This window comes from Sus scrofa, chromosome 12, assembly GCF_000003025.6.
Source record: "Sus scrofa isolate TJ Tabasco breed Duroc chromosome 12, Sscrofa11.1, whole genome shotgun sequence".
In the NCBI taxonomy this organism is placed as follows: domain Eukaryota; kingdom Metazoa; phylum Chordata; class Mammalia; order Artiodactyla; family Suidae; genus Sus; species Sus scrofa.
The window spans coordinates 945,251-965,307 of record NC_010454.4 but is presented as its reverse complement, the minus strand read 5'-3'; the positions used below and the strand labels follow the sequence as shown (position 1 = coordinate 965,307).

Sequence of the window (20,057 nt, the reverse complement as noted above, 5' to 3'; positions counted from 1 at the left end):
TAAGCTGGAGGCCCTGGGGAAACGCCACAGCTTTCCCACAGGCGGCCCCAATGAAGCCCCTGACCAAAGCCAAACAAGGGCAGAGTGATGAGTCAGTAAACTGCCTGCCAGGGCACAGGTCAGCACGTGAGGGCAAGGAAACAGGGTCCAGTCGCTCTATGGCCTCTGGCCTGGAGTGTCGTGGACAGGAAAACAGGCTAGGCGTGGAAAGGAGCAGCAAAATGGGGAGCTCCCGGCGTGGCTCAGCGGTTAACGAACCCAACTAGCATCCATGAGGATGCGAGTTCAATCCCTGGCCTCGCTCTGTGGGTTAAGGATCTGGTGTTGCCGTGACCTGTGGTGTAGGTTGCGGACGCGGCTTGGATCCCGCGTGGCTGTGGCTGTGGCTGTGGTGTAGGCGGGCAGCTGCAGCTCTGATTAGACCCGTAGCCTGGGAACCTCCATATGCCGTGGGTACGGCCCTAAAACAAAACAAACCTGTCTGGCTTCGCCAAGCAAGACTTGCAAGCAGCTTTTATAAATGTGTTCCAAGGGTTCAAGGGAGAGACCAGCGCCTGTGCGGTGAGTGAAGGAGCACAGCTCAGGGGAGCCAGGCCCGCCCTCGCCACCAGCCCTGTTGGGGATTAGACAGGGCGTGGGAAGGCCGGGCGCCAGCAGAGCTGGGCAAGGGGACGACACGGGACCCGGTCTGGAACGCAGCTCATGTGCAGAATAGTCACCTCGACCCAGCATCTTCCAGCCTGTCAAGTTTCCAAAGCTGCTAACGCCCCAGCCAAGTGGAAGTGGGGTGCTTCTCCCCTCCTCTTAAGGGACAGGGACGGCCAACCTCCCCTAACTGTGCACGGCACCGACTCCCCGACAGGTTCCTCAGTGGAGGGACGCGGCCTCTTAGCTCCAGTGACACCTGACACCGGGCTCCCTGCCTCTCAGGTGCTGAGCCTTAAGCCGAAGAAGCTGGCCTGTTTCGCTCCCTCCGACCAGGGCCCCGGGAAGGGCTGCGGGCGGAACGTGACATCCCGCCCGTCTGGCCTGGAGCCCCGGCCCTTGCAGTACGAAGAGCTGAGTTCTAACCCGGGCAGGACGGTTCTGTGGGACACGAGCCCACGCCCTCCACCTCCGGGGCTGCGGGTTTCCCAGCAGAAGCCCTCGGCTCCCGATGTCCCGCCCGCGTGCGGCGCAGTGTGTGCGTGGAACCGACACAGAGCCGCCCTCTCAAGCCGAGGGCGCTTCCTCCCGCATGCTCGTCCGTCTGCCCTTTGATTTCCTTTTTTGTTTTCCTTTATTTCGTTTATTTCGTTGCTTGCCTTTACGACTCCTTCCAGAAGCTCTCTGCGCTGCTGGACCTCGCGGCCCGCTTCCGGTGAGGTGGGTGCTTTCAGCTGCCAGCTGGCGGCACTTGGCGAAACCACAGGAGTTGGTCTTTCTTCTCTGATGAGAGCGGGCCGCCAGCAGCCGCCGAGGCCCCGCGGGGCCCTCGCAGGGACTAACACCCTCTGTGTCCCGTTTCTTCTCTTCCCAAGCCACCCGGGAATCCAGGGGGCTGAGGTGAGTGGGCCACACCGCACTCCCCTCCGCTCCGGACCCCACACCCGGCCCGTGTGGCCTCGCCCGTGGGGGCTCCGATGCGCCTGTTCCATGTCATCGGTGCCCAGCACCCAGCAAACCCTGGGCCTCTTCTCACGTTCTGGCTTCCCTGGGTGTTGCGGTGGCTGCGTGACCTCTTCAAGCCTGTGAAACGTGAGAAACGAGCGTCCTTTGTGGGCTCAGGTGGTGAGGCGCTGGTGGCTCCGTCCTAACTCCTCTTCCTTTCCCGTGGGTCTGGGTCCTCGACTCTCCGAGAGGAGGGGCACCCATGCGTGTCACAGTGTGACCTGAACACGCAGACTTCCAGGGCCTAGCAGTTCCTGCCGCACAGCCTGGCCCATCCTGATGGACACATTTCCCTAGGCTGGCTTTTTTTTTCTTTTTCCCTGTCTTTTTAGGGCTGCACCTGCGGCATATGGAGGTTCCCAGGCTAGGGGTCCAATGGGAGCTGTGGGGGCCGGCCTGCACCACAGCCACGGCAACGCGGGATCCGAGCCAGGTCTGTGACCTACACCACAGCTCACGGCAAGGCCGGATCCTTAATCCACTGATCGAGGCCAGGGATTGAGCCCGTTCCTATTTGGACTTGTTCCTACTGCGCCACAGTGGGAACTCCTTGGCTCGATTTTTTTAAATAACGTCTTTATTGAGATAGCACTCAGGCGCACCAAAAAGTGTACAGTCCTGGAGCTGCCGCTGTGCTGCAGGACTGGCAGAGTCTTGGGCGTGCTGGGACACACGTTGGATCCCCGGCCTGGCACAGGGGGTTAAGGATCCGGCAGCTGTGGCTTGGGTCGAGGCTGCGCCTCAGATCTGACCCCTGGCCTGGAGCAGCCAAAAAAGAGAATAAAAGCGCACTGTCCTGGACTTTCCCTGATGGCGCAGCAGGCTAAGGCTCCCGTGTTGTCACCACTCTAGCTCGGGTCACTGCCGTAGCATGGTTTTGATCCCTGGCCCGGAAACCTCCACATGCCACAAGCGCAGCCAAAAATTAAAACGTGCATGAGTTTTTTCCTTCCTGCTCCCAGGGCATGTGGAAGTTCCTGCGCCAGGGACTGAACCCACGCCATAGCAGCAACCCAAGCTGTGCAGTGACAACGCTGGATCCTCAATCCACTGTGCCTCAAAGGAATTCCAAAAAGTGTAGTTTTGAAGGGTATAATGCAGTAGTTGGTTCTTTTTCCAGCTGAGGCCAGGGATCAAACTTGCAGCCTCATGGTTCCTAGTCAGATTTATTTCCACGGCGCCACAGCAGGAACTTCTCTCTCACGCTCTGAATCCTTCCCCACCTAGATGATTCCAGAAGACTGGGTAGAGTTCTCTGTGCTCTACAGCAGGTCCCCGTTGGCCAGTCACCCCATAGACCTCAGGGCGCCTGTGCCCATCCCACACCCCGTCCGCCCCCGGACCCGTCCCCTTTGGTCTCCAAGTTTTTCCAAGTCTGTGAGCCTGTTTCTGTTCTGCACATAAGTTCAATCGCATCCTTTTTTTTTTTTTTTTAGGATCCACCTGTGGTAGCTCTTCTAACATTCCGAGTTGTGGAACCATCAGCGAACTCTCATTCCAGGATGAGTTGATTCCCGCTGGACTCCTTGCTCTACTCGGCACTGCCCCCTGCTGCCTGCGTCCTGTCCCCGTCTCCGAGGCCAGCCTCCCCGGGTCAGCCTCAGCGTCTCCATAGCCGGAGAGCAACCAGGAGGCAGGTATGGATGTGGGGTAGGAATACATTGCATCGAGTGGGTGAATCTGCAAACACAGAATCTTCGCGTAACGAGGATGCCTGTTTTCACCCCCCCGCCCCCCACCCAGAAAGCCCGCACCCCCCAGGGGTTACGCAGCCCTCACGCCAATGCTCTGCGGCCCCGGGGAGCGGGGCAGTCCTCCAGGGCTGGCTCAGTGCCAGCCATGCAATGCCATGGGACCGAGTGTGCTTACTTAGTCGTCCAAAAAACGTTAGAATGGGGGGCCAAGTATACACAATTTAATTTGGAAACTTAATTTAACAAAATTTTAACTTTTCCTGATTATACGTCTGCTTTATGACCACGAGGAGACATGTTGTTACTTGCCAAATACCAAAAAGGGGTCAGAGGAAAAAAACGCTTCCACCAATTTCTGCCTCTCGGGGCGACGTCACACACAGACACCTTCGTGTGTTGCCTTCCAGGCTTTTTTCTCTCTCAGCAATAAATGGACCACCCCCCTGGCCGTGCCCACAGCCTCAGGGCGCTGGCCCGTCACACTCGCCTTGGAGGGTGCCGGGGTTCGGGCCCGGGCGAGGGAGGCGTCTGCCTGGGGCGGTCCAGGCTGGGGAGGGCAGGGCAGCCCAACTGCAGCATCCTGGGGGCTGCTGTGTGGACACCCCAGTGTGCCGGGGTCTGGGAAGCGCAGCTCGGGTCTAGGCCTCGGGGGCTACACGTCCACGTCCGGGCACGTGAGGGGAGGTGACTGCTGAGCAGGGACAGTTCCTGGTGACCCGCCATGAGCTCCTCTCCCGGGAACCTCAGCCTGAGCACAGCCTGTGCTGACTTCAACCCGCTTCTTGGGTTTGCCGGCCTGGCCGGCATGCGCGCGCGCGCGCGCACACACACACACACACACACGCCTGTGTGTGCGCAGCCACACGCCGCACACACAGGTGCGCACAATGTGCTAAAACAGCAAGCCTCACACTGGGGCGGGCTGTCTGCGGGGCGGGCTGTCCTGGTTCCAGCACGCCCGGCAGGGAGCCCGGTCCACAGGCACTTGTGCTCACACCGAGGAGCCCAGTGGCCGCTCGAGACCCGCCGGCAGGGCCGGGAGCGCAGACGGGCCCGCTGGGGAGCCGGTCTCAGGGCAGAGCCTTGGTGGGGAGGACGGGGCTGCCAGGTGTGGCTGGTTGGCGAAGACAACGAGGAAGCTCGGGAGCGAGCGGGCCTTTATTCAGCGGCTGCGGGCACAGAGCGGGAGACCAGGAGGAGGTGCGGGCCCCTCGTCCCCCCGACCCCCGTCAAGGCCAAGGCAGGCGGGCGGGGCTGTCTCCCTGCAGCGGGAGCCCCAGACCCAAGGCTCCTTCTGTTTTGTGGACGTGGGGCCTGAGGCGGGAGGACGAGGACGGAGCGACGAGCCAGCGTGGACGACGGTGTCTTCGAAGCCCCTCCGCGAGGAGCCTCGGCCCGGGGCCCGCACGACGGCACCTCTGCATCGGGCTGGGGCCGGCCCGCCAGCGCCAAGCCTGCGGTGGGAGGGCGGCTTCCCGGGGGCCCCGGAGGAGGCTCTGCAGACACCTCTGCACGGCGGCAGCACCTCAGGCGCCACTCGGGCCTGGAGGCCCCTTTTCCGCAGGTAAGGGGCGCAGGCCGCCGCCCTGGAAGCCCTTTCCGGTGAGAACTGGGGCTGGGCCCCCGGGCAGGAGCACAGCGCTGCGGTCCTCTCCGCAGCACCGGGTCTCCGGGGCCCGCCGGCCGGCCTGAGTATCCGCAGGTGCCCCTAACCCGCCTGGGGGAGGCCGTGGCCACAGCCACCTGGAGGAGCCAACCGAGCCCAGGAGGGGGCAGCCTGCTCCCGCGGAGGCCTCGCCCTGCGCCTGCACCGCGGGGCAGAGCCGGAGCCGCCTCTGGGCCAGGGGCTGAGGGTCACCGCGGGGCGAGGTCGCTCTGCTTCTGCCCGGGACACCAGTCCGTGTCCGGATAGAGGAGGCAGTGGACGGACTGAAACCTGGGAGGGAGTGGGAGGTCAGGGCTGCGGGAAGGGCAGGCTGGCCCGGCACCCCTGCCCGCTGCCCGCTCACCGCGTGGGGTCCTGCTGCAGGCTGAAGCCCCCGGCCACGTTCACCACGTTGTGCGGGTTCTCAGGGCCCCCATAGCTCAAAGTGACCTGGGAGAAGGGACGGCGTCACGCTCGGGGCCAGCATCTCCCACCGCGCCGTGTTCTCCACGGGAGAGGCCGCCTGGCCTCCCCAGCGTCCCCGGGGTCAGCTCAGGAACAGCATGGAAGGGCCGGAGGTGTGGCCAGCACAGATGACACCCCAGGGAGGCGGCTGGCGCCCGTCCCCAACCCCCTGCGCGAAGCTGCTCCCCTCTCCAGGCCGGGTCTGTGACAGCTGGGGCCCCTGGGAAAGCCCAGTGGCTCCCTTTACAGAGGCGCCCCCACGTGAGCCCCGGACCCCGAGTCCATGGCAGTTGTGCCTCGGTGCTGTGACCCGTCAGGGAGCCAGGTGCGGGCAGGGGCCCAGCACGCCTACCTGCTGGAGCAGGGTGTCGGGCGGCAGCCTCGGGAGGTTCTCCAGGTGGGAGTGGAAGAGGGGGCTGCGCAACAGGCGCGCGCCCAGCAGCCCCTCCACGATGTAGCCCACGGTGCAGTCGTCTGGCAGCCGCACCCGCTCAGCTGTGCTCATGAAGCTGCCCAGGCTGGGAGCCGAGGGGGTCTGGTCAGCGCCTGCCCAGCCCTGGGCACCCCCTCCCAGGCAGCCAGGCCCCAAGAGGTCCCCCCTCACCTGGCCCAGGGGCTCATCTTGAGGGCAAGGCCTCTGCTCAGGCAGAACCCGGCCCCCCCAGTAGCGAACCAGAACTTGACCGAGGTCACCTGGGGAGGAGGGGCCGCGATCAGAGCTCCTCGCCCTGCACACCCCGAGGCCTGTTCTTCAGCCACCCATCGGGGCTCTCCGGCCAGGTGGCCAAAGCTCCCTGGGCGCAATGGGTGGGGGTGCCCACGATCGCCTGTGGCTTCGGCCCCTCCCACGGCTCCCCCTCACTGGCCTCAGCTCTGGACACGTGGGTGGGACACCTGCTGGGGTCTCCCCTCTCTGCTTTGCCTCCCCGGCCCCGGCACTCACGGTTCCACCTCCCTGGACCCTCTCGGTAGCCTCGATGGGGTGGTCCAGGCTGGGCCGCCCCAGGTAGACGTCTTGGCTGGGCGAGAAGCTGGACAGCAGGTGCAGCAGGCCATCGGGGTTCACGTAGTTGTCGTCATCCACGTGGCAGAACCACCTGGAGGGGTGTGCAGAAACCTGCAGTGAGCCCGGACCAGGGGGCGCGCCCGGCATTGGCCCTGGGCTTGCAGGAGACAGGGCGCGGCCACCACGTACTTGCGTCCAGACTCGATGAACTTGTCATATTCCACTGCCATCTTGCAGCACAGAGCCTGGCGGGTGTGCACGGCTGAGCAGTTGGTGTTGACAACGTGGCTGCCTGCGGTGGGAGGAGGAGAAGAGCGAGTGCCAGGGAAGTCTGTGGCCAGTGTACCCACCCCGCTGAAGTCAGGCAAGATGTGGCTAGCTGGCGACGCAAGGTCTGTCCGCTCGAGGCCCTGACGTCGGAGCCGATCACAGCCCTGTCCCGGCCTCGCTCGGCTGACTCTGTTGCTGCTGTCGAGACAGATAACCTCCTCCTGGAATCTCACGAGAGAAAACCTGCCAGGGAGCAGGACTGAGGTGGGCAGGCCCGGAAGGGAGGGCTCCCTGCTGGCCCTCCTGTAGGGGGCGTGGTTGAGGGAGGCAGAGCAGGGCTGGGGCCTGGGGCCCTGGATGCGGGGCCAGCGGTGGGTGGGCATCGGGGCTCTGTCCTCCACCAGCTGTGTGGCCCTGAGCAGGTGCCTTCCCCCCCCCCCCCCCCCCCCCGTACACAGCATAGGGCCGGGTGGCCCTGGACCGAGAGACAGCTGAGGAGGCAGCTAGCAGGGCGGGACGGGACGGGGGCACTCACCACCCTGGAGCTGCAACTCGGGGTCGTCCCCATCAGTAAAGATGAATGTCTGGAAAGAGAGTTGTGAGGAGTCAAGGGGCACCCCCTGGGGACCCCAAGGTCTGGCAGGGCCTTGGCTTGAAGCCGCAGAAGCACAAGTGGCTGGGCCTGGGCTTGGGCAGATCAGAGAGGAGAGCAGAGCAGCCTGCCGGTACCCTCAGCGTCCCCAGCAATGTTGGGGTGGCCCTGCTCTTGCCAGGCATGTTTCAGGGGTCTCAGCCCAGGGTCAGCTGGGAGAACTCATGCGAGCCTGGAATCTGGGAGGGTGGGTGCTGGGGGTGCCCGTCCATTCCCCACGTACTCGGGGCTTGGGGCCTGACGGCCACGCTGGGGACACAGCGGTGGGGAAGGGATCCGGGGTGGGGTTCAGGGAGGGATGCCAGTTTAGAGATGAGGGAGCGGAGTCCAAAGGCGGTGGAGGTCCTGGGAAGCCAGCGGTGCGGGATCCCAAAGGCAGGCATCTGGGGAGCGGGGATCTCGGGGCGTGGGAGGGTGCGGGGCGGGAATCCCGAAGTCTGCGGGGCCCCGGAGCGGGACCCACCTGCTGTCGGGCCCGGGAGATCCAGGTGCGCAGCAGCAGCCCCAGGCGCGGCCCGTGGTTCTTTCGGGTGGTCTTGACCGCGATGAAGATGTCGTCGGGCCGCAGTCGGGGGGCCGCGGCGGGCCGGGCAGGGGGCGCGCGCGAGTCAGGGCCCGGGGCCCGGGCCCGTGTCGGGGCCGCCGCGGGCGCGGACGCGCGGGGGAGCGGCAGCGGCAGCAGCAGCAGCGCGGCCAGGGCCGCGGCCAGCGCGAGGCAGGCCCGGCAGAGCGCCCCCCGCGCGCGGCTCATACGACCGCGGGACCCGCGGGCACTGCCCAGCCAGCGCGGCGCGGCCCCTTTAAGAGCCGCCCCGCCCGAGCCGCGACCCGGAAGCGGCAGCCGCGCTGCCCCGGAAGTGGACGGCGCGCCGCGGCGGGGTTGGCGAAGATGCCGCTGCCGGTTCAGGTGTTTAACTTGCAGGTAACGAGCCGCGGCCGGCGGCCCCTCCGCGCCCCCGCCGCCGGGCCGGAGGGGGGCCGGCCGTGCGCGCCCCCCGCGCGGCGTTCTCCCCGCGCCCGGGCTCCGGCCGCAGCGTCCCGCCCGTCGGCCCCGGCAGCCCGGCAGGCCCGGCAGGCCCGGCAGGCCCGGCGCGCTAACGCTCTTTCTCCTTCAGCAGCCAGCCAGCTCTGTGTCAGGGTCGGGGGGTGCAGAGAGTCAGGACAGAATGCGGGGTGGCCCGGCCCCCCGTGCGGCCGCGTCGTCAGTGGCAGATGTGCACTGCGCCCCTCCCAGCGGTAGGTCAGAGCTCTTCCTGCCGGGCACGGCCGGGGACTTCAGCCTGAGCGCCAGCCTGTCGGCCTGTACGCTGCTTTATGAGGTACCTTCCAGGACGGGGGCCGGGACCAGCCCGCCCGCCCACCGAGCGCGGGCCGCGCAGGGCGCCCGGGCGCCCCCCTCCCGCCTCCGGCCGCGGCCGGCCCCCGGCGGGCGTCGCCGGGTGCCGCTGCTCCCGCTGCTCGGATGCGCCCGATCGAGGCCGCCCAGGGTCCTCCCCGTGGCTCGGAGGAGGCTGCGTCAGGACGGTGGCCGGGAGCGTGTAGGGACCCTCGGGGGACCCTGGGAAGCGGTCCTCCGGCGTCCGGTTCCCGCCCCGGAGATAGGCTGTCACAGTCGGGCGGGGTTCTGCTCCTGAGCGCCGGTCTCGCCGGGAGCCCCCTCCCTGATGTGGCGGCGCTGGACGTGGCGGGCAGTGGGGAGGGGCCTGTCTGGAGCCGGGTTAGAGCTGAGCTGGGGCACAGTGAGGGTCTCTCGCTCTCCCTGGGCATCCCCCACTAGAGGTGCCAAGGTGCCGCCCGTGTTGCAGGGGGCGGTGGAGCCCATGCAGATTGACGTGGATCCCCAGGAGGACCCGCAGAACGCACCCGATGTCAACTATGTCGTGGAGAACCCCACCCTGGTAGGGAGCCTTGCAGCCGCTCCTAGGGGATCAGTGGGTTTGTTGGGGTGTCAGTCTTGCTGTGAGGGCTGGGCTAGGGCTCCCCACGCCGACCACGTCTTTTTCTGACCTGGAAACCTCTCGGGTTTCGGTTGCTCATTTCTGATGGGTTGCTAGTCCGCTCCAGACCTTTCATCTGCTCCCCCCCCCACGGAGGAGCCCTGGGTGCCAGGCTGCGCTTTGGTCATCTCACTGCAAGGACACGTCTTCTTTGGGGCCCAGCCTGTGAAGCTCGGTCTCCTCACTGCTCAGCCTGGTGACTGGCAGTCTGGGCGGGTGCCCACGTGCCTCCGGCCGTTCACCCCGGGCCAGAGCTTTACCCCGGAGGCCCCTTCACCGGCCCGTTCCCAGCGGCCTCTCCTCAGCCCCTGGACGGTCGGCGATTTGTTTGGTGCCCCCACGCCACTGCTCCCGACCACTGGCTGGGGCTTGGGGTCTGGGGTCCCAGCCTGGGGGACGAGCACTCTGCCCCCTGCCCCCAGGATCTGGAGCAGTATGCGGCCAGCTACAGCGGCCTGATGCGCATCGAGCGGCTGCAGTTCATCGCCGACCACTGCCCCCCGCTGCGGGCGGAGGCCCTGAAGATGGCCCTCTCCTTCGTGCAGCGGACCTTCAACGTGGACATGTACGAGGAGATCCACCGCAAGCTCTCGGAGGCCACCAGGTGAGGCCCAGGACCCGGCGACCTCGTTTTCTCGTGGCAGAGCCGGGAGGCGCAGCCGTCGCGGGAGGCGCTCGACGCGGGAGGCGCTCGCGCTGCCGAGAGTCGGCCCCGCCCCGCGTCTGCGGCGGCGTCTCGCGTGTGCGCACGCGCGGTTCTGGGCCGCGCGGAGCCTGCGGAGACCGCAGCGGGTTCCCCTCGCCCCTCGGCGCGGCGCCGAGACTCGTTTCCCCCTGGGCCGTCCCGCCAGGCGGCGGGCCTCCGTGGTCAGAGCTGTGCCCCTGTCAACGGGGCGCTCTCCCCATGGGGCGAGGGCCGCTGGCAGCATCCCAGCCCCCCTGACGGCCGGGTCCTCCCCAGGGAGCTGCAGAACACGCCCGACGCCATCCCCGAGAGTGGGGTGGAGCCCCCGCCCTTGGACACGGCCTGGGTGGAGGCCACTCGGAAGAAGGCCCTGCTGAAGCTGGAGAAGCTGGACACGGATCTGAAGAATTACAAGGGCAATTCTATCAAGGAGAGCATCAGGTGTGCCCGGGGCCGGGGGGCGGGCTCCATCCCGGCGGCAGCATCAGGTGTGCCCGGGGCCGGGGGCGGGCTCCATCCCGGCGGCAGCATCAGGTGTGCCCGGGGCCGGGGGGTGGGCTCCATCCCGGGCGGCAGCATCAGGTGTGCCCGGGGCCGGGGGGTGGGCTCCATCCCGGGCGGCAGCATCAGGTGTGCCCGGGGCCGGGGGCAGGCTCCATCCCGGCGGCAGCATCAGGTGTGCCCGGGCCGGGGGGTGGGCTCCATCCCGGCGGCAGCATCAGGTGTGCCCGGGGCCGGGGGTGGGCTCCATCCCGCCGGGGCCGGGGGCGGGCTCCATGGGGGCAGCCTTAGCTGTGCTCAGGGCTGGGGGGCGGCTAACCAGGCTCATGGCTTGACCCATGTCCACTCGTGGCTGGGCCCACAGGCGGGGCCATGACGACCTGGGCGACCACTATCTGGACTGTGGGGACCTCAGCAACGCCCTCAAGTGTTATTCCCGGGCCCGCGACTACTGCACCAGCGCCAAGCACGTCATTAACATGTGTCTGAACGTCATCAAGGTGGGGCCTGGTGTGGGGGGCGTGGGAGGGGCCGCCGGGCAGCGGTGCTGGTGGGCCAGGAGGGGGTGCCCCAGGCTGAGCCCGTCCCCCGCCCGGCAGGTCAGTGTGTACTTGCAGAATTGGTCTCATGTCTTGAGCTACGTCAGCAAGGCCGAGTCCACCCCAGAAATTGCTGAGGTAACGCCAGCCCTGGGCCCCGGCCCCAGGAGCCCTGACCGCTGCCGGCTCCCGCGGGCCTGGTCCTTCTGGCCTCTGCTCTTCCTCGGCGGGGCCGGGCCTGCGGTGGGGAAGGGTCTGGGGGCTACGGGCTGCTCACGTGCACACCCTTCTCCTGCAGCAGCGTGGGGAGCGTGACACCCAGACTCAGGCCATCCTCACCAAGCTCAAGTGTGCCGCAGGTGAGGGCCCAGGGGCACTGGGGCAGGCAGGCACCACAGCTGACCCTGTCCCAGCCAGCGAAACCCATGCGCCCCGCACCTGGCACCTGCCCGGCTCAGGTTCCCCTCGGGGAGGCCTTGTTTTCTGACAGCTGCTGCCGGGGCTGGTCACTCCCCTCCCTGACCCCCAGCTGGTGCTGGCATCAGCTAGAAGCCCCTTTGCAGTAGCAACAGCAGCCGCACGGCCTCCCTGGGCGCCTGGCCCAGGGGACTGTCTTTGGTGCCTGCCAGCGTTTCTGTCCCTGCCGCTGAGGAGGGCCCGTCTGGGTGCGCCTCTTGGCGGCCCTGCGCGGCCCTGGCAGCTTCCTCCTGCCTCACCCCGCCTCCCCCTCGCCCCCAGGCCTGGCCGAGCTGGCGGCACGCAAGTACAAGCAGGCTGCCAAGTGCTTCCTCCTGGCCGCCTTCGATCACTGCGACTTCCCCGAGGTGAGGGCGAAGCAGCGTCTGGCTCTGCGGGGGCGGAGGGGTCTCTCCCATGGCACCCTGGGTGGGCTTCTCCCAGTGGGTGGTGGGCGGGTCTAGGCCGGACTCGTGTCCTGACGGCTGGGGACCCGGGTCTCCGCTCCCCGCTTCTTGCTGCCTAGCTGCTCTCCCCCAGCAACGTGGCCGTCTACGGCGGCCTGTGCGCCTTGGCCACCTTTGACCGGCAGGAGCTGCAGCGCAACGTCATCTCCAGCAGGTGAGGGAGGGCGGCCGTGGGGCTCCAGCGCCCGGCTCTGCCCCGCGTGCCGGGCCCCTCCCGGGTGGGCGGGCGGGCGGGCTCTGAGGAGTCTGGCGCCTGCAGCTCCTTCAAGCTGTTCCTGGAGCTGGAGCCGCAGGTTCGGGACATCATCTTTAAATTCTACGAGTCCAAGTACGCCTCGTGCCTCAAGATGCTGGACGAGATGAAGGTGAGGGGCCAGGCGGGGGGCGGCGCATTCAGCCGCTTGCGGGGGGGGGGCAGCCGTCCTCACCGGCTCTGCCCCCAGGACAACCTGCTCCTGGACATGTACCTGGCTCCGCACGTCAGGACGCTGTACACGCAGATCCGCAACCGGGCCCTCATCCAGGTAGACCCGGGCCGGGGGCGGGGGCGGCCGGGGGGCGGCCGGGGGGCCGCGCTCTGCTCACGGCCCCCGCCCTGCAGTACTTCAGCCCCTACGTGTCGGCCGACATGCGCAAGATGGCCACGGCCTTCAACACCACGGTGGCGGCGCTGGAGGACGAGCTGACGCAGCTCATCCTGGAAGGGCTCATCAACGCCCGCATCGACTCCCACAGCAAGGTGGCCGGGCTCAGGCCGGGGTGCGGGGCGGGCGACCCGGGCCCCGCTGACCCCTGCGCCCCCACAGATCCTGTACGCCCGGGACGTGGACCAGCGCAGCACCACCTTCGAGAAGTCCCTGCTGATGGGCAAGGAGTTCCAGCGCCGCGTCAAAGCCATGATCCTGCGGGCGGCCGTGCTGCGCAACCAGATCCACGTCAAGGTGGGGCGGGGGCCGCCCTGGGCTGGGCTGGAGGGGGGGCGGGCACACACACCCCTCCCTGGGCTGAGCCGCTGTCTCCACCGCAGTCCCCTCCCCGAGAAGGGAGCCAGGGGGAGCTGACGCCGGCCAACAGCCAGTCCCGGATGAGCACCAACATGTGAGGGCCCCCTTCGGCCTCCGGGACGGTCTGCGCCCCCCACCCCCACCCCCGGACGCCCGGGCTCCCTCCTGCTGCTGCAGTGCCTGTGGAGGTGGTGCCTGGAGCCCACGTGCCGGATGATGCCAGCCCTCGGCCCCCACCCCTCTCCCACGGCCCTGTTCACCCTGTGCTGGGGGCCCCGGGGAGGAGGTGGGTTTAACGGGAGGGCCGGGCCCCCACCCGGCAGCCCCACCTCCCAGCCTCCATGGGGACGTGTCGTTTGGGGTCGCAGCCTTGTTGAATCTGAGTTCATTAAAGGGCAGCCTGAGAAGCGCCCCTGGCGCCGCTCCTTCCTGTCTCCGTGGGGTTCCCCCCCCACCCCGGGAACAGGGTGGCCGCACGGAGGAGACTGAGGCTCTATTTGGCAGGAGGTGCCTTGGGCCCTAGCGGCCCTGCCAACACCCAGGTCTCAGGCCCGGGAATGGGGCGGCTTTGAAGTGATTTATTGTTCACTGGGGACACAGGCGGGCTGGAGCCCAGGACAGGTCCGGCCGGGGAGCCCGCTCCCCGGTGTGGCCTCGCCGAGCCCACGGCCTGGGCCGAGGGGAAGAGCGGCTTGTCCTTCCGCGTGAAGGAGCAGGAGGTTCCCTGAGAAAAGGCGTTTCCTTAATGGGCACGAGTCCAGGCGTCGGCGGGCAGGCCTGGAGCCTGGGGCTGCAGGTGCCCCTCAGGTCAGGGCGCTGCCCACGGCCTCGGGGAGGCCACCCAGCGGCGCTGGCCCTGCCTGCGGAGGTTCCTGCGGCCGCAGCTGGGCCCCCTTCCAGGCCAGAGACTTCTCCAGTTTGGTTTTAAAAAGTAGCCCGTGACCTGGCAGAGAAGCGAGATGAAGGAAATGTGGGTTCAAGGAGGCCGAGGGTCCCTTGACTCTGGGCAGGGGGGCGGCGGCGGCGGGCGCCCCTCACCTGGGCAGTCGGCGGTCTCCCTGAAAGCGCGCTTCTTGCAGCAGCCCCGGCACAGGTTAAACACACACCGGTTGCCCTGGGCACGGGAAACGGGAAAGCCCATGAGCCTGGGCAGAGCCAGCCTGATGGGGAGAAGCCACCCGCCCTGGGCGGTGGCCAGGCTGCCCCCGCGGCTGAGGACGAGGACAGCTCGTGCGGGGCCCTTCCTGGGGCTGGGGCTGGTGGTGGGGCCACGAGGACGCACTCACCTTTGGGTTCCCACATTGATCACACTTCGCGTATTTTGCTGGGAAGAGAGCAAAGAGGTGTCAGCTGACCTAGGTGAGCCCACCCACTGCTGCCGGCCGCTGCACGGGGCTCCCATCGGGTGTCCACCTGGGCCGGGCGGCTGCGGGGGCGGGGGGCGCTGGGCGGGATCTGCTGGGAAATCTCACCCCACCCACTGGGGGGCCCATCAGCCTCCTTGGGGACATGTGGAAGGGTCACGGGCCCTTCCTGCTGGACTCCCCACGACTCAGGAGGCATCTGCACCACCCGAACCCGGGGACCCGTGGGGGGTGCCGCGGCTTACGTTTCAGCGAGGGGTCAAAGGTCTTGTGTGGGTTCCTCAGCTGCTTCTTCTGCTTGTTCTTGGACAGGGCCTCTGTGCTGCCCTCCTCCTCCAGGGCCCGCTTGCTGCGGGCACCCCCGTTCTCCTTGCTCCCCTCCTGGGGCCTGAGAGGGAGGGGGAGTGGGCAGAGCTGGGGGACGCCCATGAGAGGCAGCCCACCAGCCACAGCCTGGGGTGAGGACGTGCGTGCAGCTCTCCCGAGGCCCTGGCAGCTCGGCTCAGGCTGCCTGGGCCAGGGCTGGCCCGAGTGGCTGGCGCGGAGGCTGGGACACCAGGGGACACCAGAGTCTGAGCCACTGGCCCCTGGATAGGGCTGCAGCTTCAGATGACAGTCTGTCCCCTCCTCAGAAAACCCAGAGGAAGCTCAGGGGGTCAGCCTCGGGACCCCAGGGCAGAGCTGCTCAGGGAAGCGTCTCATAGAAACCGAAGCGTCTGACAAAGGCGCGAGCCTGCCCCTGCCACCGCCCGAGAGACACAGCTGAGCCACTGCACCTTGGCCAAGGCCAGGCAGGTGTGTCCCCCACCCCGCAGCCCACCTACACACAGGGAGGCTCACCCTGGCCGGAAGTAAGGCTGGCAGATCCAGTGGAAGAAAGGCAGGCCGCCCGAGGGTTTCTCTCCCTCCTTCTGCCTGGATATGTCCTCCTGCAAGAGCCCAGGGGGCCCTTGGTCAGGGGCCCGAAGCCCAAGTGCCCCTCCCACTGCCTGGCGCCCTGGCACCTGCCTGGCACCGCAGCTTCAGCTCCTGGCTCACGGCAGCAATGCCCTCCAAGGTCTTGACTTTGGCGAGCTCCTCTCGAAGCTGCTGATGTACCTGCAGCCTGAGACGGCCGCCCCGTCAGGGCCGGTCCAGCACCCAGCTCGGCGACCACTGGCCCTGGGCCCTGGCGCAGAGGGGCGCTCTCTCCTCTGGCCTGGCCGTTGCATCCGCCCTCGCCATGTCACCAGACCGCGTCCCCTGGGGGGCAACTCACGTGTGGTGCCACAGCTTGAAGAGGTGGGCCCGGACGTAGGACAGGGGGCAGGGGTGCTGCCGCACGAGGTCCAGGTACTCCTCGGCCAGCTCCCACACGGCAGGGCTGCGGCCCTCGAACAGAGCGGGGTTGTGCAGGTGTCCCTCTGCAGGGCGGGGCGGGGCGCGGGTCAGGGGCGCACGTCCTCCCCAGGTGGCGCCATCCCGAGGGCAAGGCTGGCCACGGGCCCTAGGGCTCTGCCCCGCAGGGCAGACGGAGCCCTTGGCGAGGACCGTGCGGCCTGAGGGCGATTCATCTGGGCCTGTGGAGGCGCGAGGCAGACGGGCAGACAGCCCCTCTAGCGGCTGCCAGGGGTGGCCCAACAGCAGGCAGGGCCCAGCCTCACCTGCACTCATGACCCCCTGCACCCCCGTGTCCTGGAGGCAGCGCTCCACGTCCCGCAGGCACTGGATGTTGCCGTTGGCAAACACGGGAATGGCCACCGCCTTCCTGTCGGCAAGCGGGGCGGCAGCGGCTCAGAAGAGAGGGCGCTGGCCCCTCACCCCGCGGCAGGGCCAGCCCCCCCCCCCCCCCGTCTGCCCACCCTGGGCCCCCAGGTCCGCTCACCGCACCGCCTTGATGTGCTCCCAGGACGCCGCGCCCGACAGGGGCCCCTTCTGCTCCTTGGTGCGCCCGTGCACGGTCAGCAGCTGGAACACAGCCCGCCCTCAACTGCACCCGACCACTCCGGGGAGGCCGCGCCGTGCCCGGCTCTCGGTCCCGAGCCCAGTCCTCTGGGCTGGCTGCACCGGGGCCGGGTGACATGGCAGAGCCATCCCGTGTGCCCCCAGGGTGAGGGGGCGGGGAGGCCCAGACCCTTCCCAGGGCCAGTCCCCCGGAAGTGGCAGCACCGCCACTGCCCGAGGCGGGGGTGGGCTGGACTGGGGAGGAGGTGGCCGAGGCCCAGCAGCCGGTCTGCCCAGTACTGCCCCCGCCCCGGCACGAGCGTGGGGCTCCTCCATCCGTCTCAGGGACTCCCGCCCCCAGCCCCACCCAGGGCCCCCGGCCCTCACCTGGCAGCCAGCCTTCTCCAGCATCTGGGCGTATCTCACCGTCTTGTCGATCTCGGGGAAGACACGGATCTTGCACGTGACGGGGACAGAGAGTTTCTCGTGGGCCAGCAGAACTGGGGAAAGGCAGAGTGGGCTTCCGGGCGCTGTGGTGGCCACCTCCGGGCAGGCCTCCAGGGGACCGTGTGCGGGCTGCCGCTTGGGGCAGCGGAGAGAGCCGCCTCTGACCGGCACCCGCGCTCTGATTCTAAGGGGGCAGCTGCGGCGGGACAGGCCACTCCTCACAGCCACCTCCCAGAGCAGGGACAGCACCAGGGCCAGGAGGCCTCTGCCGGCCCCCGTCCTCTCCGGAGCCCGCCCCCAAAGCGGCCCCAAGTCCCCGCCGGCAGCACGCGGCCAACTCACTCATCCTCCGCAGCAGGTCCCACTCCTCCTGCAGGAAGGCGCCGTAGTGGCCTGCGAACGACAGGCACGCCCTCTGCGCCTGCTCCCGGGCCCACACAGGCCTCCGGCTGCCCAGCCCGCGCCGAGCACCCTCCCGACACGCGCTCGGAGCGGCCAGCACCTAACTCCTCCAGCCAGTGGGGGAGAGGAGCTGAGGTGCCGGGAGAGCGGCTACACGGCGGTGCGGGGAGACCTCGGTTCAGCAGGACACACTTGTCCCGAGGGAGCCCGACAACCTCTGACAGCCAGCTGAACCCCGTCCCCACCCTCCAGAGAAAGGAGCCCAGGGAGGGCCAGCTGCCCCCGAGCTGCCCCTGGCGTCAGCCACACCCTGGGCTCAGAGCCTCGCCCCAGCCCGGGGCTGGCACTCAACGCAGAACCCCGGAACCCGAATCACCTCGCTTGGCGATCATCTGCGGGCAGCCCAGGTTCAGGTCGACGGCATCACAGTAATCCTGTGCCAGGAGAGCCGCCTGGACAAACACCTCTGGGTCGTTGGCGCAGAACTGGGGGAGACACGGAGGTCACAAGAGCCTGAGCCAGGCCCTGGTCCCACAAGGGGTTCAGAGCTGACGGGGGGTGTGGGGGTGAGAACGACGGCAGGGGGCGCCCCTTCCTGCATGTTTACAGCAGGGCTGCGCTAGGCGGCGCCCCCAGCGCCCAGCAGGCCCGTCACACTCTTGTCCTAACCATGCCTGTGCAGAGGGAACACGTGGCAGGGGTTGGGGGGCGTGTGCTGCAAATCTCGCAGAGCACCCAGCGCCGGCCACCAGAGGAAAGGGGACAACCCCGGGAGAAAGGGCAGCCCCTCCGCTCTGATCTCGGGAAGCTGCCTGCCCGCCGCCGCCGCCGCCAGCACTCTGGGGCCGGGCCACCCACCTGCACGATGAGGGGCCGGTCCTCGGGGCACGCTTCACAGTACAGGTTCTCTTTGCGGTAGTTGGCATCGCGGACGAAGACCTGGGCGTGCAGCATGGGTGTGTAGCACAGCTGGGCGCCGTGCCGGCGGCTCAGCAACCTCCAGGCCAGCTCGCTCTGGTCCACCATGGGGGCCACCACGTGGCGGGCCCCCCCCAGGGTGCGGCTCCAGAACTCAAAGCCCTGCAGCTTTGGCATCGTCTCCACACTGAGGGGTACAACCAGGGGCTCAGGGGCCGGCAGGGCACAGGGCAGGAGCGACCTCTCCCCAAGCCACTCCGGTGCTGCCTCTCGGTCACAAACGGGGACCCGAAGGGTGACGCTGGTGCAGACCAGGAGCAGAAGGAAACCCCAGCGCCGGGGGAGACCTTAGGCAGGTCGCTCAACCTCTCTGAGCCTGAACCCCTCACTTCTTAGCGGGATGAGGTGTGTGTCCGGCAGAACGGGTGTGAAGAGGAAATTCAACGTAAGGGCCTCGTCCGGGCCGGCCCGGCGCAGAGCAGCTCTCACCTGCAATTCTCAGGGGCTCCCACCGAGGCAGGACCCCCTGTGCCGACACTGTTGGAGGCCACCAGGGGGCCCAGGCGGCCACCTGGCCACTCTGTAGCTCCTCTGGCGGTCCGAGGGTCGGCCCGCTATGGCAGTGTACTGAGGGCATTTCCCTCCAGGGGTCCTTACGCAGCCTGGCCAGGCTTGCCGGGCCCCTAAGGAGCCTGCTTAAATCCCTGAAGGATTGAACAGGCAGCCGCCCGGCCCTGATTACAACAGGAAACACCGGAGGCGCCGACTGGCAGGGAGGGAGGCGCCTTCTGCTCACCTGGCGGACCTGGGTAGGGGCTGATTAAGCGGGGTCATCGGCTTAGTGACCAAGTTCCCAACGGGGGTTTCATATTTTCGCGAAGTTGTGACGTTACGTGTAAAAATCACCTCGGCCGCCCACGTCTTGCCCAGAGACCAGGGCACGACGCGTCCGGCGGCGCGCTCTCCGCCCCCACCCGAGGAAGGGCCCCGGGAGCCCGAGAAGCGCGGGTCGAGCCCGCACGGAGCCTACCTGGGCGGAGCCGGGCCGCCCGGGCGTCCGGGCCGGGCTGCGGCTCCTCCCGACGCAGCTGGGCCTTCGGAGCCGGGGGTCCCGCGGGGTACGGCTCCGGGCTCGCGCCGGGGCCACCGCCGGGCCGCCGCCGCCGCCGCCGCCGAGCGCAGGGCTCCGCGCCGGGGCCGCCGGAAGGTGCTCCGCCAGGGCGGTCCGGGCGGCCCGCGGTGCGGCGGGAAACGCGTCCCCGGGAAACCGCGCCGGGCTGCGCAAGGGCCGCCCCGCGGCGGAGGCGCGGCGCGCGGGGCGGCGGTCGGAGGCCGGAGAGCGGCTCCGCCCGGCGCGGGGAGGCGGGCGTGCGGGGGCCGGGCCGGGGCCGGGGGCGGCAGGACTCGCCTCTCGCTGGGCCGGGTGCCGCCTGGGCGCCCGAGCCGCCGGGCCCGCGCGGAACCTCGTGAAAACGGCGAAGGAGCGAAGCCGCTGTGCTACTGCGGCAACGCCGGCGAGCTTCCCGGCCCGCGGCCCGACGGCGCCGCGCTCGGCCGCCCGGAACCACAGGTTCTCGGCTTTAGAGCCCAGGCGTTCCCGCGCCACCTGCGCGGCCAACGGAATCACAACCTGCTTGTCCCCCAAACCCTGCCTCTCTTTCCTACAGACGCCGTGGCGCCTTGGCCCTGCCTTTCTCCCCGCACCTCTCATCACAGAGGGACGCCTTCTGTCCCCGCCGCAGTGCATCCGCCTTTTGTCAGCGTGGTTTGCAGGCCTCCCAAGCACCCTCCCAAAGGGAAGACAGAAAGGTTTCCCTCTGGCAGAGCCAAGTTTCATTTTACCATTTCATCCTTAAGTATTTCCACATGCCCCGAGGATAGGATTGTGAAAGAAGCAGAACCACTCTTTCGATGAGATTAAATTAATTTCCCGGGAGTTCCCACTGTGGTTCGGCAGTAATGAACCCCACCA

General features: G+C 68.1%; 3 protein-coding genes and 1 long non-coding RNA gene across 15 annotated transcripts; 2 read left to right on the top strand and 2 right to left on the bottom strand.

The window, feature by feature from the left end:
• Nucleotides 1,374–3,608, top strand: LOC110255929. The gene is made up of 2 exons (XR_002336920.1): nucleotides 1,374–1,545; nucleotides 3,087–3,608. It is a non-coding gene; the product is annotated as an uncharacterized LOC110255929 (long non-coding RNA).
• Nucleotides 3,551–8,179, bottom strand: RFNG (RFNG O-fucosylpeptide 3-beta-N-acetylglucosaminyltransferase). Of its 2 annotated transcripts, XM_021066394.1 has the most exons (8): nucleotides 7,846–8,179; nucleotides 7,266–7,314; nucleotides 6,650–6,752; nucleotides 6,398–6,551; nucleotides 6,059–6,147; nucleotides 5,807–5,972; nucleotides 5,354–5,439; nucleotides 3,551–5,280 (listed from the first exon to the last, which is right to left on the bottom strand). In XM_021066394.1, the coding sequence occupies exons 1-8, from the start codon at nucleotides 8,131–8,133 to the stop codon at nucleotides 5,199–5,201; spliced, it is 1,017 nt and encodes a 338-aa protein (XP_020922053.1). In that variant the 5' UTR covers nucleotides 8,134–8,179; the 3' UTR covers nucleotides 3,551–5,198. The 2 variants fall into 2 exon arrangements, with proteins under 2 accessions (XP_020922053.1, XP_020922052.1); XM_021066393.1 differs by having other exon boundaries at nucleotides 6,650–7,314; nucleotides 7,846–7,947.
• Nucleotides 6,885–13,443, top strand: GPS1 (G protein pathway suppressor 1). Of its 9 annotated transcripts, none has more exons than XM_021066389.1 (14): nucleotides 6,885–6,994; nucleotides 9,188–9,280; nucleotides 9,802–9,983; nucleotides 10,341–10,505; nucleotides 10,930–11,065; nucleotides 11,165–11,242; nucleotides 11,403–11,463; nucleotides 11,843–11,928; nucleotides 12,087–12,181; nucleotides 12,287–12,392; nucleotides 12,471–12,551; nucleotides 12,629–12,766; nucleotides 12,834–12,968; nucleotides 13,055–13,441. In XM_021066389.1, exons 2-14 carry the CDS (start codon nucleotides 9,203–9,205, stop codon nucleotides 13,127–13,129), a joined length of 1,416 nt encoding a protein of 471 aa, XP_020922048.1. In that variant the 5' UTR covers nucleotides 6,885–6,994; nucleotides 9,188–9,202; the 3' UTR covers nucleotides 13,130–13,441. The 9 variants fall into 9 exon arrangements, with proteins under 9 accessions (XP_020922048.1, XP_020922041.1, XP_020922040.1 ...); XM_021066382.1 differs by lacking the exon at nucleotides 6,885–6,994 and adding an exon at nucleotides 7,733–7,757 and having other exon boundaries at nucleotides 11,406–11,463; XM_021066381.1 differs by lacking the exon at nucleotides 6,885–6,994 and adding an exon at nucleotides 7,734–7,757.
• DUS1L (dihydrouridine synthase 1 like) lies at nucleotides 13,588–19,849 on the bottom strand. Of its 3 annotated transcripts, XM_021066391.1 has the most exons (15): nucleotides 19,116–19,206; nucleotides 18,575–18,611; nucleotides 18,026–18,272; nucleotides 17,544–17,652; nucleotides 17,108–17,158; nucleotides 16,706–16,818; nucleotides 16,260–16,342; nucleotides 16,039–16,142; nucleotides 15,654–15,798; nucleotides 15,404–15,500; nucleotides 15,236–15,324; nucleotides 14,641–14,783; nucleotides 14,318–14,355; nucleotides 14,070–14,145; nucleotides 13,588–13,974 (listed from the first exon to the last, which is right to left on the bottom strand). In XM_021066391.1, the coding sequence occupies exons 3-15, from the start codon at nucleotides 18,260–18,262 to the stop codon at nucleotides 13,835–13,837; spliced, it is 1,425 nt and encodes a 474-aa protein (XP_020922050.1). In that variant the 5' UTR covers nucleotides 18,263–18,272; nucleotides 18,575–18,611; nucleotides 19,116–19,206; the 3' UTR covers nucleotides 13,588–13,834. The 3 variants fall into 3 exon arrangements, with proteins under 3 accessions (XP_020922050.1, XP_020922051.1, XP_020922049.1); XM_021066392.1 differs by lacking the exons at nucleotides 18,575–18,611; nucleotides 19,116–19,206 and adding an exon at nucleotides 19,790–19,849; XM_021066390.1 differs by lacking the exon at nucleotides 18,575–18,611 and having other exon boundaries at nucleotides 19,116–19,260.

Excerpts from the sequence above, each read along its gene's own strand:
- RFNG (XM_021066393.1), bottom strand. The coding sequence starts at position 7,191 with ATGCTGTGTACGGGGGGGGGGGGGGGGGGGGGAAGGCACCTGCTCAGG. Across the intron at positions 6,552-6,649 it reads TTCATCGAGTCTGGACGCAA|GTGGTTCTGCCACGTGGATG; the intron begins GTACGTGGTGGC and ends ACACCCCTCCAG. Across the intron at positions 6,148-6,397 it reads GGGTCCAGGGAGGTGGAACC|GTGACCTCGGTCAAGTTCTG; the intron begins GTGAGTGCCGGG and ends CCTCCTCCCCAG.
- DUS1L (XM_021066392.1), bottom strand. The coding sequence starts at position 18,262 with ATGCCAAAGCTGCAGGGCTTTGAGTTCTGGAGCCGCACCCTGGGGGGG. Across the intron at positions 15,501-15,653 it reads TTCAAGCTGTGGCACCACAC|GCTGCAGGTACATCAGCAGC; the intron begins GTGAGTTGCCCC and ends CGGCCGTCTCAG. Across the intron at positions 14,356-14,640 it reads CTTTGACCCCTCGCTGAAAC|CAAAATACGCGAAGTGTGAT; the intron begins GTAAGCCGCGGC and ends CTCTCTTCCCAG.
- GPS1 (XM_021066383.1), top strand. The coding sequence starts at position 8,272 with ATGCCGCTGCCGGTTCAGGTGTTTAACTTGCAG. Across the intron at positions 8,305-9,187 it reads TTCAGGTGTTTAACTTGCAG|GGGGCGGTGGAGCCCATGCA; the intron begins GTAACGAGCCGC and ends CCCGTGTTGCAG. Across the intron at positions 12,393-12,470 it reads AGATGCTGGACGAGATGAAG|GACAACCTGCTCCTGGACAT; the intron begins GTGAGGGGCCAG and ends CTCTGCCCCCAG.